General features: G+C 38.1%; 2 protein-coding genes across 7 annotated transcripts; both read right to left on the reverse strand.

The window, feature by feature from the left end:
* Positions 1-1,421: 1,421 nt before the first annotated feature.
* LOC135610633 (endoglucanase 23-like) lies at positions 1,422-3,860 on the reverse strand. The gene is made up of 5 exons (XM_065105394.1): positions 3,459-3,860; positions 3,067-3,366; positions 2,499-2,660; positions 2,145-2,420; positions 1,422-2,072 (listed from the first exon to the last, which is right to left on the reverse strand). Exons 1-5 carry the CDS (start codon positions 3,858-3,860, stop codon positions 1,728-1,730), a joined length of 1,485 nt encoding a protein of 494 aa, XP_064961466.1. The 3' UTR covers positions 1,422-1,727.
* A 1,400-nt stretch (positions 3,861-5,260) lies between these two features.
* LOC103979292 (B-box zinc finger protein 19) lies at positions 5,261-10,940 on the reverse strand. 6 transcript variants are annotated; one of them, XM_065105400.1, is made up of 7 exons: positions 10,635-10,940; positions 7,345-7,441; positions 7,143-7,258; positions 6,840-7,070; positions 6,670-6,715; positions 6,306-6,382; positions 6,217-6,235 (listed from the first exon to the last, which is right to left on the reverse strand). In XM_065105400.1, the coding sequence occupies exons 1-6, from the start codon at positions 10,770-10,772 to the stop codon at positions 6,348-6,350; spliced, it is 663 nt and encodes a 220-aa protein (XP_064961472.1). In that variant the 5' UTR covers positions 10,773-10,940; the 3' UTR covers positions 6,217-6,235; positions 6,306-6,347. The 6 variants fall into 6 exon arrangements, with proteins under 6 accessions (XP_064961467.1, XP_064961469.1, XP_064961470.1 ...); XM_065105395.1 differs by lacking the exons at positions 6,217-6,235; positions 6,306-6,382 and adding an exon at positions 5,261-5,343; XM_065105397.1 differs by lacking the exons at positions 6,217-6,235; positions 6,306-6,382 and adding an exon at positions 5,262-5,343 and having other exon boundaries at positions 6,622-6,715.
* Between the last annotated feature and the right edge of the window lie 5,896 nt (positions 10,941-16,836).

The raw sequence follows: 16,836 nt of genomic DNA on the forward strand, positions 1-16,836 counted from the left end.
AATAATAAAATAATATTTTTAAATGGGTTGTCAATAGTAAAGAAGAGGCCATGAATAATAAGCTTCTTCTTTTTTTCATATGGTTGCAACATGTCACTTAGAAATATATTGATGAAAAAAAAATTATTTTCTATAATTACGAATAATCTTATTATTTGCAATAAAAAGATGTTCTAAGTTGTGTATTTTATTTATCATATTTTTCAAATATCATCCATTTTCAGGAATCATGACAAATAGGGATACTATTTGAAAAACATGAAAAAAGGGTACCATTTAGGAAAAACAAAAAAAAATATTTTTCTCAGAATTCATCCTAATAAAGACAAATCTCCAGTATAGTTGAGAATGTACTGAATTAACAAATCTTGAAGCCAAAGAAAAGAACCATAAGTATGATCATGAGGCAATTGCTCAAAGTTATATTTAGATAATTGCCTAAATATAGTTAGCAGTAGAAAAGAGAAATAGAAAAGAATTTTTAGAAAAAAAAATTGCCCATAATTATGTGATGACTCCTTTGATTACTATTTTCTTTAGAACATTTTACTCTTTTTGTAAAAATGGGTGCAACAAGCACTGCTGTTTATCATAAGGTGCCAAATCTGAGTGATATTTTTTTTATTGTGTGCAATGAAAAAAATGCCAAAGAACTAATTATGATTCTCTTAAGAGAATTTGGGTGTTCAGAAGAGAGGGAAAAAAAAAAATCCAAAACAGTTTAAATTCTTGCATTCAAGTTTCTGATATGTTTAGTCTCTTGATGCAATTTGTGCGTTCCTGAGCAGTTCTAAGCATGTTAAAAAGTTCTGCTAAAAATGTTCAGTTGTATTTTTATATATTATAATTTTGGTGAAAAAAACTACGATAATGCTAGTTATAGAAGATAAAGAAATATAGAAAATATATTAATAGTCAATCATCATTCAATTCATCACCTGAAAGCTATTACGAAAGAAAAAGACTTAGATCACCCTGTACCCATCTACCCACGTGGACAAAAGTCAAAGACAAACTATTCGGGGTTATCTTCCCCTTGTCGCCTATTTGGACAAAACGTCAAAAGAGGAATGTTAAGACAGTTATAAATTGTCCATTCCAAGGTCAAACATAAAAGTTAATCCTCAATGTTATGTTAGAGAGCTTTCTTTATATGAAAAACCCACACCTGCTAAGAGACCTCAGTCTCGAACTTAAACGTCGAAGGGATTATGTTAGAAAATTTCTTTTGACATCAGTCTTAGATAGCGCCTCGGAAACTTAACATTCTACCTCGGACACACCTATGACCTCGGGGCTAGACTACGATTTTCCCTAACACTATCCGAAAAGAGATAGATTTCAATAAATTATTATAAATCATAAAATTAATATCTAAATACTTATAGTTTAACTTAGGATATGACCGAATACAACGAGGATAAAAGATTCATGTAGCAACCTTGAATAGTTTGAACATTACAATGTTATTGTGGTACAGTCCAAGTCAAATGGATTGAAAAGTTGGAATATTAATATCTAAACCTTGTAAAAGATGGTTGCAACTTGAACTGTAATACCCTTAATTGATGTGAAAAAGGAACATATCATTCGAGGAAAAACTTTTGAGCTAAATGCATATAACTCTTTGGTTTGCGATGAATCAAATCCCATGGCACTCTTTTCTTTTGTTTCCTTTCTTTAGTTACTCCAGTTTCATGTACACTTGGAACTCCCCATGCATGCCACTACCTAAGAACAAGGCCTGCATTAGGGTTCGCCACAAAGTAGGCCAGAGCGCCAACCAACGGAGCGTTGATATAGGTAGTAGGCTCTGATTTGCGGAAATCCGCACGGTCATCCTCGTAGACGTCGTCGTCGGAAGGGCCGCCGACCACCGCTCCGACGTGAGGGTTGATGTTAGGGTTCGGAGACCTGTAGTAATCCGTGCCGTCCTTGCATGCAATGAACCTGGGATGGCTGGAGATTGACGGCAAGGAAGAACCCCGGTGATGAACTCGCTGCGGATATCGATCTCCATATCCAACCATGTACGACATGTTCATTGGATTGTCCCCCAGCACGTAATCAATCTGGCACAAAGAGGTAAGGTGATCTCGGTGTTGCAGACGAGACAGGTATAGAAGAGCATCCAGTTTGGGTACCTGCTTCTTGGCTTGAAGCTGAAGAGACGATGGCGCAACCTGGATGCTGCCACAGTTCACAGTCTGTGAAGACTTGGCGAGGTACTTGGCGTAGGCGAGGAGGAGGAAAGAGATGGAGGTCACATGCTGCATGTTGCTGCCTCCGGGCTTGTAGATGAGCCCACCGGGAGTGTATTGGATGTGTGAGGAGAAAGACTCCGGTATCAGTGTGCACATAAAGCTGTCGGCAAACTCTTTGTAGGACTCCAGCGAGAGCACTTGTCCTTCCATGAACTCCTGCAGACATCATCACAACAGTGACAGAGGAGCACGAGTGAGTGCAGGAGATGTTAATGGTATCGGACATTGTAGCACCTTGGAGATGAGGACATTGAGGCCGGCATGCTTGTTGTCCCATCCGAACTCATTGATGTTGTCATCTGCTCCAAGAGTTTTGCCATTGTTTTGTATGTAATTGAGGAAGGAATCGTTTCTTGAGGCCCTTCTGAGCCATGCTGCTCCCCACAGTAACTCATCCTGAGAATAGTTCCAAGTTTGTGAAGTGAATGCGTATGATGCATGTACATCTCAAGCTGTATTCATTCTGTCATCTGTAGACAGGAGATGCATGTATATACAAGACAGCATCGACGGGCCCCATGATGAGATCAAAGCAATTAATAGATCTTGAAGTACTATGGTAGATTGCACATGATGATTGTGGGATTCTCGTAATGCCTTGAGTTGCATGCTGCTTCAGTCATCATATTTGCTAGATTCATGGACTTGTGTCATTCCACCATAGACAAAAGAGACCTCATCATGCTCTTCGCAGTAGGAGGTCCTGTTTTACTATTGGGTCTTAAAGAAACTCCACCGATGGCACAATGGAGTGCTCGGAGAGAGAGAGAGAGAGAGAGAGAGAGAGAGAGTAGGAACTTGCCTGGTATCCATCGAAATCACAGTAGAAGGGGCACACCCCAGCTTTGAGCCCGGGGTCGTCACTGTAAGCACCCTTGTGGGTGTCGGCGAAGTCGAACACCCTCATTGCATTCTTCAGCAGCTTCCGCGAGTAGGCCGAGTCGGTCTGGCGGAACACCATCGACGCCGCCGCCAATGCGGCCGCCGTCTCGCCAGCCACCTCGGACCCCGGCCGGTCCGCGCTCACGTAGTACACCGTCCGCGCCGTGTCCATGTCCTCCGGCCGCTCCCAGCAGTTGTGGTCGCTTATAGGGTTCCCCACCTACTGTAAACTCCACTAAGTCCACTGAGGTCCAAAACCAAGGCAAACCACCGCCGGTAGCGGTATTAGTAGAGGTGAGGGTGAGGGATGACCTGAACGAAGACGATGCCGGGGTGGGAGACGGTCTTGAGGAGGTAGTCCGTGGCCCATCGGATGGCCGCCGCGGCGTTGCGGAGCTCGTCAGCCGGCATGCAGTCGCCGAACTCGATGACGCTCCACGACAGCATCGTGGTGGTGAAGGCCATGGGGAAGCCGAACTTGACGTTGTCCCCGGCGTCGTAGTACCCTCCGGTGAGGTCGACTCCGACCTCGGACCCGTCCAACAAGGCCGAGTCGCCGCGCCACACGGCGCGCTGGTCCGCCGGCAGCTTGCCGGACCTCTGGCCTTCAAAGAACAGAATGGATTTGGCCAATGCGTCGTGGTAGTCATGGCTTCTCGCCAATGGCAATGGCAGAGCAAGCAGCAGCAGGAGTGGAAGCAAGAAGGGTGTCATGACTGCTACAAACTGGGTGAGGAAGAGATCTAAGTAGTGATTGATTCGTGTTGGCGCCTTGCGAGGATAACTCCCAACATTTATACAAGGGGAATAAGTTGACACAGGAAGATCACGGGAGGAAAAGAGAGAGAAGAGAGAGTTAGCAGAAAGGACTGGAGTTGTCAGCTGATCACATGCATGCATCCAGTGGCATGAGAGGCCACAAGCTAGTGGGAGAGAGGGCACCATTGCCCATGGTAGAGAGCTAATAAAGTGAGCAAAAGCCAAAAGGGTGGAGGCAAACTTAGCTTTGGTCCACAGCATATTTGCTTGTCGACATGTATATTGTGGAAGGAGGTTGTTGGGTTCACAGGTTCACTGTTATGGTTCATAATGGAGCTCTTTCTTGTGCACTGTTGAATATGATTCATGTTGAGATCAAAAAAGGTAGACATGCAGTGATACATATGATTTGCAGCATATGAACAGGCAAAAGCTTTGCCACACTTTATGATGGAATTGTTTCTGGACTCGTGCAGCAGATGAAGAGGACACAGAAGGGTCCATAAACCACCATCTAACTTGGGGTTGCTTTAGGTCCAGATTGGGAATCCAGCAGCTTTCAGAACTCGAACTTTAGTAGTGCACAAGTCATCTCATGAGCTTTTGAAGACGAGCCAATAGCTTCTCCCTTTTGGCTCAGTTACAGTAGCTCATGTCACCACCAAAGATATATGAGGAATCATATGAGAAGCTTTTCAGCCTCTCTCTCTCTCTCTCTCTCTCCCTTCCTCGTTCATGGTTAAGACAATGACTCCACAACAACAAAAAAGAGTAGCAAACCAGTGGGCACAAGTCACTACTTTAATGCTTGTGTTTCACTCTAAACTTTAGTAAGCTTGCTTTTAAGTCTTTCTTTACAGATTATACAGCCAGCCAGCCAAACTTGGGTTCTTTATGTATCTAAATAAAACTTCTTATAGAGTCAAAACTAAGACAAATGAGCCATCCTATTTTCCTAGTTCTTTGGATCAAACATCATTAATTAGAGCATCAATGGACAAGAAACTGTTGCAGTTGTTGGTCAAGCAATGGACTAGTTTGAGGGACATTGACTTCTATTGGAAAATAAAGTTGAAACAGAAGTTGCTTCATGTGGTTTTCAACAACAATGTGGGTCCAAGTCAACCCATACATGACATTTATCTTGTGCACACAATAATTTCCAACAAAAAGTTTGGGTATGGAGACTCACTTTGGATCCTTTTGGGGGAGGGTGGGTGGGTGGAAATAATAAGGTTTGCATGCTGTGGTATTTATTGTTGCCAAAAACAAGTGCAGGAGATGACAGAAGAAAGAGGGTGAAAGAATTTGAAGTAAATATTTAACCATGAAAAAGGAAGAGTTACACTCTCTTACCTCTCAGTCATCCTGTTGAGCCTCCTTCATGCCTTTATGATTCATGGAAAGCTTTGCTTGTGCAAACCAAGAGCATGAGATGCTGCCAAAAGAAATGAGACACTTGCACTGAAAGTTTTTTGCATGGAGAAGAAAGCATATCATGCATTTATCTAAATCTTTTCACTACACCAACATCATCAATAACAATAAGCATAATGTCCAAAATATCCTTAGTTAAAACAAAGATGATTTGGATACTTATACATACTCTTTTGACTACTGAGAGATTCTCAATAATGGCAAACCTTCCTTCAAGGCATCAATAATGAAATGGATTGTGATATAATTATTTAATTTAATGTTCCTACAGTAGCATACTACCATCATTTATGGAATTTGAAGTTAATCTAATGCTAACAAGGCACGAGTTACATGCAATCTTACCAATAGTTTTCAGGAGTCCCAAATAATTCTTTCTACAAAAATCTAAATGCAGAAACCATGTTCTTAGGTAGATAAGGTGCAATTCCAGCAAACTTGATTAAATCAATTTCCACTGAGTTGATCTAATAAATGTTTGCTATTTGGCACCCTGCATGAGGACTTCAAGTAATTAGATAGAGGTTGGCCCAGTGGAAGAATAAGCAAATCAATTAAGGATGTGATTTGGGTCCGTTTGATAGCAAATTCATTATCATTCCTATGAATTTGTGGAGAATCCAGAGATCATAATTTGATCATAAATACAATGTTAAGATGAAAACCAAAGAGTTATCTTCCTAGAAGAATTTTGGTTAAGACCATAAAACATTATACTAAGATGACACCAACACAAATATGAACTAAGCATGATGCCAAACTTGATGAATGGCAGTCAAAGTTAATGCGAAATATCTATTACAACTAATGTAGCAATATTCTGTGATCAATATATCATCTTTAACTACGACTGTGATGACTTACAATCTTTCATGAGCCACTCCTAGTAATTCCTGCACAATAACTGGAAGCATAAATGGAGAGAACAATGTAGAACATAAAAGTAAAATGTACTTAGCTCACCCAACTTCAAAATGGATTTACTCAATGTGCATACAGAAAATTTCAAAAAACTCCAAACCCAAAACCTGTAAGATAATCTGCGTGGTACATGTGAAATGATGATAAGTGACATTTATACAGATTGAAGAACTTCAAATGTACACAAAAGGAACAAGAAGTCCCGGAAACCCAGGATATGCATTACACTGCAATTGTGATAGTAATATAGGTGACTTAGTATGTCCGAGCATGCGGGTGCTTTTTCATTCAGGAGCACACATAAATAATGGCTACATATAATAAACAAAATTTACATATGCAAATTATCGAAACATACTGCATCACTTCTACCCACTGTTCTGGAAGGGACCAGTAGGAACCACACCTGGAGAGTCATGATTATTATCACTGGCAAGATCCATTTGCTGAGCCTTTAACAATCAGAAAAAAAAATCCAATGAATCATGAAGTCAGTGAACTTTCAAAACAAAATATATATCATGACTATGATTTTAAGCCATGTGCAACCAAAGAAGGAAGACAAACAATTGATACCTGTGTATTGGAAGCTTGCTCATGAATTCGAACAGGTCTTGTGTTGAGATCAATCATATTTGAATCCATTTTGCCATCATGATTGTTGGTAGCATCTAAGGCAGGATCAGCAGAGAGTTTGCGATTAGTCATTTTCTCTGTCATCACCATTTTGTGATCCCTCCTATGTTCATCAAAGTCCTTGGCTTTTGTTTTAAGCTCTTCCATATGACTGGATCTACTGCCTGGAAACTACATAGAGAAACACATCTAATCAAAGTTCAGATAAAATATATACATGCCATCTTAATGTTGTTGACTAACCTCAACCCTTTGCCTCAGCAATAGATATCTTCTATGGGTTCTCTTTCCTCCAACATGCACAGCCATATCACACTGCAAGCATAAGGAACTTCCATCTATCTCACAATAAAAGAAGGCTACATGGATATGAAGTGATCAAGTTAGATCCCCAGTTAGTTAGTATAAAGAAAAAAACACTTCATTGAAATCATAACAAGCATACCGGGTGCATTTTCACATATGTCACAATGAGGAACTTCACTAGGGTCAGCAAGTCCTACTCGTACATGCCGGCTAGCAAGTTTGTTACACATGTGAACCTGAACTAAAAATTTCGAGAAGTTACAAGCAATTTAGAAGAAATTTAAAGAAATCTATGTTGCCAGTAAAGTTCTTTTAATTCTAATAATCTAAACTTTTTCTTTCAAAATTACGAACAAAGAAATGACATAAAAGGCATTAATAGATAAGAATATGCTTACATGATGCATACATAAGTCTATGTTCAAAGGCATTTACTATTGCATGTAGACAGGTCAGAGAACAATAAAGAAATTTTGACACAAGCTTGTCAAATTAGTAATAGCCCAAAATATCTTCTAATTTATGCATCCATGGTACTCTTTTTGTGTTGGATGCTACTCGTTTTGTGTTTAGATACATTTTTCCTGCATCAATATCCATGCAAACTGGTCAGAAGTTGCATATTTTTGGGACATTGCAGCAACAATACTGATATTACCACCGCAATGAATAATGATTTCGCAAATTCAATAAATTTTCAAGTCAACAAGTTGTTGATATTGCAAATCAGTTAGTGGTGGTACTACGGTTGATAGTTGACTGAAAGCTGAAAGGATTAGGCAGCCTTGGCCCTATCTAAATGATTTGGTAACATTGTTATTGCATTTGAGAAGGAGCCAGCATTTATGTTCAAGAGGGGTACAATACTTAATAGACGATTGTGTGAAAGAATTTAGTCCGAATCATTGCAATTAAAATTAGTCAAATAATCCTCAAATTACTAAATACAACTTAAACTTTTAAAGAGCAGGAATACATATGATAGCACAATTGAAGAAAATGAAACAAAAAAAATCAGAAAAATAAAATTTGCATGATGTGATTATGATGTAATAAAAGATAGGTTAAGAGGAAGATCAAAATATTATTTCATTTGCTGTCATCAGTGATGCAATTCAAATAGAATTAAACTAAATCATTGTTTGATAGGCAATCCATAGTTTTGCTTATTCATTTTCCAATCTTTGAAACAGAGGAAGCTAAATGACAAGTTTTCGAAAGTTACACACAACCATGGCTAATTATTTTTAAGAAACATATATACCAGAATCTTACTATACAGAAGAGTTCAATTGTCACCCAAATCTCAAAAGTTGGTGCAGTTACCACACCAACTTGATACGTGGTGCCACAGATGAACAAAATTTAATTCAAAATTGACATCAAAAGAATATCAGACGACCAATTGCAACATGTGGCTTGGTGGTAAGCATTACTGCAGTTGTGATGCTTATTTTCAGATTACCTTCCTAACAAGATAAGAGGGATGCATCAAATTTTGGAACACAAGGGATGCATCATAAACTGGAACTTGAAGAATCCTACTTCTTTCCCCTTTCCTCTGTCCAGTGATGTAGTTGAATGCCTATCATAAATTGAAACGAAGGTTGTTTCTGTATAGAACTCAAGGACCAACATGTGAAGGTTGCTCTCTAGGAGTATGAATGAGTCACCTTTTGTTAATTAGTTCTTGCAGGATGTTAGCCAAGGGTTCAGGTTCCAAAAGCAGGCACTGTAAGATAAATTTTTCTATGCTAACCACTAAAATTGGCAGTCAGAATAGTGATCTACATCAGAATATCATATAGTCTAGCCTGCCCTGCCTAAAATAACCTAGATTGGACTAAAAAAGAAAAAGGAAAACTAGACTGGGCAGCTTGGGGAGGGGCAAATGGGCCAGCCCAGCCTTGTACAGCTTCAGGTAAGTCCAGTTCAACAGAGGTTCAATCTTGGCCATCCCAAAGATAAAAACAAAATGTTCAGATTACAGTGCACTCCTAATCAGGAAAGGAGCAATGGGCCATTGTTTAGAGTAGGAGATAAGTATCTAATGGCTCACGGAGAACAACCCACTTCTAGATGGAGTAGGAGTCAACATAGGACCTATCCAACTCTTCCCATTCCTCTCCAAGTCAAATCTATTTAGTAAGCACCCATTATGCATTTTTTATTTATATCAGAACGTCTCTAGAGACTTATTCTGAGTCATGTCGGTGTCAATGTGGCTATTATAAATATAATATTGTTTGAGGCTTAGAAAGCTCTAGAAGTTTCTTTTGGTATAGTGGTTTTCTCAACAGAAACCTAAGCATCTAAGCCTTTAACACACACAAATTCTAATTTCTTTCTTATTTACTACCAAATATGCGATTATATTTTTCCTTTGGTTCTGTTAGCTCTAGATGGAGTCTCCTTGCCTAATTTTTCAGATTACCTTCCTTGTAAATCAACAACTTCTAGATAAACGAGGCACGTCGGGACTTACCTTATTTTGGGTAAACTCAACTTCTACTCAATTTCTAAATGAAATGGAATAAAGAAAAAGAAAGAGAAAAAAGTAAGGTAGGTTGAATATCTCAAAGGTATAACATGCCAGTCTATATGCAATTATCGAAAGGCATAAAACTTGAAAAATCTTTTGCATGTTTCCGTCTTGCCATATCTCATGCCTAAATAAGTATGACAATTGCCTTGTGCACAAATATGTCTTAAACCAACAAAAGTATCAGAGAGGCAATGGGGAGTGTGTATGAATGACATTTACCTAAGAAAAAATGAAAAGAAAGATATCCAATCACTCTCCTAGTCAACCCTTCGTACAGATAAAAGGGCATCAACATCTAAGAACCAAATTCTCTTTAGCATCAGTTAATTCAAATTAATAGGTGTGTGAAACAAAGATAAGTCAGCCAAGTTGAAGAAGGAATGTCATCATTGCACATGGACAAGCCGTCCACATTTCATGGATCGCCCACCAACATGGAACGAAACTTCTCCCAAGTCAATAGCCGAAGGTTCACTGCATCACAAGCCATGCATTTATAAAGCCAATCTCTCCTTTGTCCATTAAATATTTTTATTCTTTCCGGGAATCAACATCTAATTGATGACCTAAAGCAACAATAACTTCCTGAGCACTAAATTTCTACTGAATTAGCCAACTCAACCAGGAAATCGTGTATCTGTGCAGCTTCAATCTATCGACACCTACCAAGAATTACTCGTCACCGCCTTCGATTTACTAACAATTTGCTTCTACTCCAACTATCCAAGAACAAACTCAAAGAAGTATACCAACCTGACTACAACCTTACCAAAGTCTCATCAAACCTGTTCGCCATGGATCAGCTCGTCCACCACTCGAAACATCAAGAAAGCAGAAGATGCCGAAAGAATCAGCACCACAAAAGGAGAGCAAAACGAAAGGACCTTCTCATCGCAGGGCCGGCACAGGGCAGCCTCGTCGGCGGCACAGAACAGGATAGCCGGGGCGTTCTCGCAGACGTCGCAGATCGTTCGCATCTTGCCCTCCCTCTCATCTCCCTCCCACCACGCTCGTCCACGCATCCATCCCCCACTACGCCGCCAACCTGACCCTCGAAGAGAGCGATGAATACGAGGAACGGATCCGCCGACGATGGTTTGGTGGCGACCGCGGCGGCTTTATTTGGTGGACGTCCTTCTTCCAACGCCAACTTGCGAACATTCCCACAGGATTGAAATTACAGATGTATCCCTCGTCCTCGAAATGTCATTTGCATCCCCCGCATTCAAATATTTTCACATACACCCTTTGAGAATAATAAATAATTCATATATTATTGATATTTATATTAATAATTTTTATAAAATCTTTAATAATTAGAAATATATGATTTTGGCGAGAAGGAAGGTATAAATTAAAATGTGCATTTCTACTTTTTAATTGGGTTACAATCTTACAAAAAGGCCCACTAAGAAAGCGCATTTACGCTGCAAAATAAGAGAAGGTTCGAGGGGATTTATGAGGTGCGGGACACGTGGCGAGCGCGGGCGGACGCAGGAGATACCGTGGGAGGAATCAAGCGGCTCTCAGCCACCAGATACTACGAGTTACGACAAGGAACAGATTTCCGAATGCACCCGCAGTGCTTCTCCGTGGGTCCCGGGTGGGACCCATGTAGGCATCCAACCGACTTCGAGATACGAAGAGGTGGAGGTCGCGGGAAGGAAGCGGCGGGAGGAGGATTTTATGTGCTAATTACATATTATTTTTTATAATTAATTATCCTTAGTATTTTAATCTTTATATTTTTAAAAATTATTTTAAGATCTTTATATTTATGAAAATAAAATATTTAATCCCATTGATTCAATAAAATTTTATTATTATTATTTTTAATCATATAAAATTATTTTTTTTAAACATTATAGAGATCTTAATATTTTACTTTCATAAGCATAAGGATCCCAATATAATTTTTAAAAATATAAAATATTAAATATTAAAAAACTAATTATAAAAAAATTATAATTAATTCAGATTTTATTCATTACAATATTCATCTAGTTCTTAAATGGTTTAGATCAATTTTTTTATGGTTTACATCAATATTAGGAATATTCATACGTTGGTAGCGGTTCTTAAACCATTATCCATATATTGATATATATATTCTCAGGGACTTTTAATAATCTATTTTATTAATATTCTCTTAAGGATTATCGAGAGAAACCAATCTTTGGAAGGAGATTAAATATCCTCTTAACTATTGTCTTCGTATCACATAAGGAGAGGAACCAATCTTTAGAAGGAGACTAAACATCCTCTCAAAGATTATCTTCATATCACATAAGGAGATGAATTAATCTTTGAAAGTAGATTAACTATCCTCTCAAAGATTATCTTCATATCACATAAGGAGAGGAATCAATCTTTGGAAGGAGCTAAAGATCTACTCGAGGAATATCTAGATATTATATAAGGAGAGGAATAACATTTAGAAAGATCACGCATCAAGGAAGGATCGAGAAAGATCAAGACTTCAACAATAAGTATTATCTTACACAAGCAGAGTTTTAAAATTTTAATTTTTTTAATTAAGCATGTAGATTATATAATCTTTTTTATATCCGATTGATTTTATATCATACAATCTTATTTAGAGAATTATAAGAGTTGAGGGAATTTCCTAAATGAATTATATTGTTGATGAAATATTTAGATGTAATATATTCATGAACAATTACTGATTTTTCTAAAAAATATTTTATTGCAAACTATTTTTTTTAGATCGTGATGATAAATTACGATGTACAAGATTTTGATGGATAGATTATCATTTAATTAATCTATACTTCTAAAAAATTATTGGTAAAGGTTTTAGGAAGTTTTGAAACATGTTTAAAGACAATAACATCCAACGACAAGATCAAATACTTTGATAAATTCTGCTTAATATACAAAACACCCTATGTTTGTGAAACATGAATTGGAGTGAGTGATTTAGTTAATAAAGCATCCAAATGATGCCATGGACTAACACGAAAATAAAATTATATATGACAATGATTAAATCAGCTATTTACTGGAGTTGGATTATCGCAGGTGAAATATTAACTTCAATCATGGTTTGACACATGGTACAGTGGATAAGAGGAATGAACCATGGCCAATAATGCATAAACACGAAAATTATCACATTACAAAAATATAAAATAATATACCATGATATAGATAGAATATTTCTTTGATTTAATCCCATCATGTCATTACTATATAAGTCAATTACTATTTATTTAAAACTAACTAGAGCATCAGATGAATCTTATTGGACACTCCATCCAATTTCATTCTTCCTATAAAGTCGATCATTATTCGAATATTATCGACATCTACCAGAATATTTTGGTGCTAGAAGAAAACACATGTTGCAAGAACGTCACCTTATCTACCCACTTAATGAGAGCTAGAGTGAAGGTGCTACATCGTCGACCCATAATACTATTACCAAATGTGGACAACAACTAACATTTCTAGCCCTTGGCACTTCTACTTCGACATAAATCCCGATGTAGTATTGATCGTTGTTCAAAGACCTTGGACTCTTTCCATTAGTAAGAACCCCAACCCACATGGTGGTCTCGATTGAGTTTTTCTTGAACATTACTTAGTAGGTTTATACGTTGATTAAGATGATGTAGTTCGTCATTTGCCTACTTCCTCAACTAGCTCAATCAATAGTGATCTCGACCTTATAGCAGCTAGTTACACCCCAGATGCCCGCTGAGGTGCCTTCGTTAGCTTCAACATTGATCACCACATAGCATCCATATTCAACATATCACCTAACGAATGTAGTATCTTGGTCTCCCACGATCGGGTTAAGTGAACAATAAGGACAATGATTAGACTATATAACATAGGGCGTTGAGCTAGCCCATGTACTAGTCATATGTACTATACATGATTGGGTCAACCCATAGCCTATGGATCGGTCATATGCATTGCCCATATTGCGTTGAGTCGAACTAGCCTATAGGCTGAGGCTTGACCTATGAGTTGGGCTTAACTTATGGGTCAAAGCTTGACTTATGAGTTAGCCTAGCTTGCTAGTTAGGCCTAACATATGAATTGGTCTAGTCTACTAGTCGGGCTTATTTGACTGAGGTTAGTTTGTGGGTTGTGACATAATCGGTCGACTAATTTTAATTTAAATCCTAATCAATTTTTTTTAATTTTAAATTATAACATTATGAGTTTTAATCAAATATTTAATCATTAACAATAAGTTATTAAAATATAAATAATAAAAATTTAAAAAATAAAATTACATAAGAGAGGAAATAATATTTTTAATAAACTATTCTATAAATCTAATAGAAATCACATAGAGTCCAAGATAATTCTTTTTAAAAAAACAAACGAATAATTGCAACATATTCTTATGATCACTATTTTTGAAGCTTCCACACAAATATAAATAATAGCTCCTGATTCGCATTCGTTGCTCGAACCCAAAGCTTTGAGGTCGAGAAGGTCGCCCAGTCAAACCGAACACTCGGAGTGAGAAGCATGAGCAGTACAAGAACGATGACACTTCAACTCTCTGTAAGTGTTTCGTGTTGTTGAACTCGTGTTGGTTCCTGCTTGGGATAAAGTGTTTTCTACTTCATGCTGGAGTTTGCTGGGGAAGTGAAGCGGCAGAAACGGAAAGTGCTGCTGCTGCTGCTAATGATCATCAGCTTCTATTACTGCCTTAAGAAAGTTTAGGCAAGTCTTGATGATGACGAGGCTGTTTCTCGAGTGAAATCAGAAGAATAGTTTAATGGAGTGAGTCAACAAACCTTTGAAATCAGAAGAATAGTTTAATGGAGTCTTGGGTTGTTGCTTATGGGAGGGCTGCTGCTGCGTCTTGGACTTCCTTCCATTCTTCACATTCTCACCCCAACCACGACGAGAATTTCTTTGAAGCACGCACTGCCCTGTCTACCTAGCTTTCACTGTAATAGGGTATATTCTGGTATCGCCCTCGTTGCCATAGTGTGTCGCGTGACATCGCGTCGTCCGAAACCGTACGAGACAATGTCGAACAATACAGAGCTGCTCCGAAAAGCTTGGAATGACACCGTGCGGCATAGATCCGTGCGGATCGATCGACGCTCGCATGGAGGTACAAGCCGACTGCCATCATCAGATTGCGTATGATCGACCCTCGCTCGTAAATATAAAAACCAATTCCCTGATCAGCATCAGAGAGAGGAGGATAGAATTCCCTAAACTCCACTCAACACTTACTTGACCTTCGGATGAGTCGAGTAGAGAAAACCTCCTCCCGACTTCGACCTACGTGCAAGAACTCAGCAACGACGAAGCGGACTGCTCATTAACAAGAAGGACCACGTTCGGAGATGATTCTCAATCTCGACCCGACCCAACGGACGTTTCTACCGTTCAACCACCCACTCTGATGCCCTTGCGCATTCGGGTCTAGACCGAGTCGTGCTGACACCTCGACCAGGATTCGCTAACACAATGCCTCTTCATTACATGAAACAAAAACAAACATATATCTCTACTACGTCTATCTTTCATCGAGAAGGAATTATACGTGTACGTGCTCGATGGTGCAATCGGAAAATACTACTATTCACCGGCCAAAGAATTTTGTTTCCTATCCATACAATTCTTGATTGTTTTGACAGGAAAAAGCCATTGTTCTATGCCATCTTGCACAAAACCAATTACTTATTTGCTGATGATCATCATCATCAGCAGCAGCAGCAGCACTTCCCATTTCTGCCGCTTCACTTCACCAGCAAACTCCAGCACTCCAAAGAAGTAGGCTTACCGAAGAAAACACTCTATCCCAACCAGTAACCAACACGAGTTCAACAGCAAATAACACTTACAGAGAGTAGAAGTCTTTTCGTTCTTGTACTGCTCATGCTTCTCTCTCCGAGTGTTCGATTCTCGACCTCAAAGCTTTGGGTTCGAGCAACGAATGCGAATCCGGAGCTATTACTTATATTTGTGTGGAAGCTTCAAAAATAGTGATCATAAGAATATGTTGCAATTATTCGTGCTATATGTAGTTTTTTTTTTTTTCTATATTTTATCTTAAACTCATGATGCTAATTGTGATATGTGATTTCTATTAAATTTATGCAATAGTTAGCTATTAAAAATATTATTTTCTCTCTCTTATACAGTTTTATTTATTTTTTGAATATGTTGTTATTTATTATGTCTTAATGATTTATTACTGACTCTTATATACTTGATTATAATTTCATGATGTCATAATTTATAATTAAAAAAATTAATTAGGATTTTGATTGAAATCCTCGTCAACCCAAATCCTCCTCCCATAGCTATTTAATTAAAATATTATAATTTTTATTTTTAGTTTTTTTATTCGATATTGATGTGCTAGATACATGAAAATATACTCGCGATGTCACACCTTAAACATTAGTCCAATAATAATGGCATATCTCATTTAATAAAATTTTAAAGATATAAAATAACTTAGTTGATAAATAATTTTATTGAATTTTAGGATGAAATCTAATTTTTTTTAAATAATTAACTAATCCTAATATAAATATTATTTCTCTCTCTCTCTCTCTCTCTCTCTCTCTCCTTTTGAGGAGTCAAATGGAGAAAGATATAAAAGCAGAGTAAAAGAAAAGGAAAGAAAACAAAAAAGACGAAGAGAACGTCTTCAACATCCATCCTTCTTCCGGATTCACAGTATCAGCAGACGGAAGAGGGGAGACAGGAATTCCACCTCGGTGCATGATCGCGTACGACGAGCCCGATCACCTCATCATCTCGTTCTTCTTCATGATGAGGCCGGTCTTCTTCCCGGGTGTCAAGGAGGAGTCGGAGGAGCATGTTTCGGGATCGCTTTCGCTCACTAATGCGTGCGACGACGACGACGACGACGGACTGCTTCGTCCGCAATCAATCACCGACAAATCTTCTGTGCTTCGCAACTTTTCTTTTTCTTTTCTCTTTATTTCTTTTTCCAAAGAAAACTGACACCTCAAAAAAAAAAAAAAAAAAATAATAATAAAAGAAATGTGGAAGAGATTTAGATAATTATATTTAAATTTCAAAATTAATTGAATTATATCTTTTTTTCTC

The sequence above is a fragment of the Musa acuminata genome, chromosome BXJ2-4, assembly GCF_036884655.1.
Source record: "Musa acuminata AAA Group cultivar baxijiao chromosome BXJ2-4, Cavendish_Baxijiao_AAA, whole genome shotgun sequence".
Taxonomy (NCBI): domain Eukaryota; kingdom Viridiplantae; phylum Streptophyta; class Magnoliopsida; order Zingiberales; family Musaceae; genus Musa; species Musa acuminata.

Excerpts from the sequence above, each read along its gene's own strand:
- LOC135610633 (XM_065105394.1), bottom strand. The coding sequence starts at position 3,860 with ATGACACCCTTCTTGCTTCCACTCCTGCTGCTGCTTGCTCTGCCATTG. Across the intron at positions 2,421-2,498 it reads TCAATGTCCTCATCTCCAAG|GAGTTCATGGAAGGACAAGT; the intron begins GTGCTACAATGT and ends TGATGTCTGCAG. Across the intron at positions 2,073-2,144 it reads AGCTTCAAGCCAAGAAGCAG|ATTGATTACGTGCTGGGGGA; the intron begins GTACCCAAACTG and ends TCTTTGTGCCAG.
- LOC103979292 (XM_065105395.1), bottom strand. The coding sequence starts at position 10,772 with ATGCGTGGACGAGCGTGGTGGGAGGGAGATGAGAGGGAGGGCAAGATG. Across the intron at positions 7,442-10,634 it reads GCCGGCCCTGCGATGAGAAG|GTTCACATGTGTAACAAACT; the intron begins GTCCTTTCGTTT and ends TTTTTAGTTCAG. Across the intron at positions 5,344-6,669 it reads TAATAATCATGACTCTCCAG|CATCTCATGCTCTTGGTTTG; the intron begins GTGTGGTTCCTA and ends TTCTTTTGGCAG.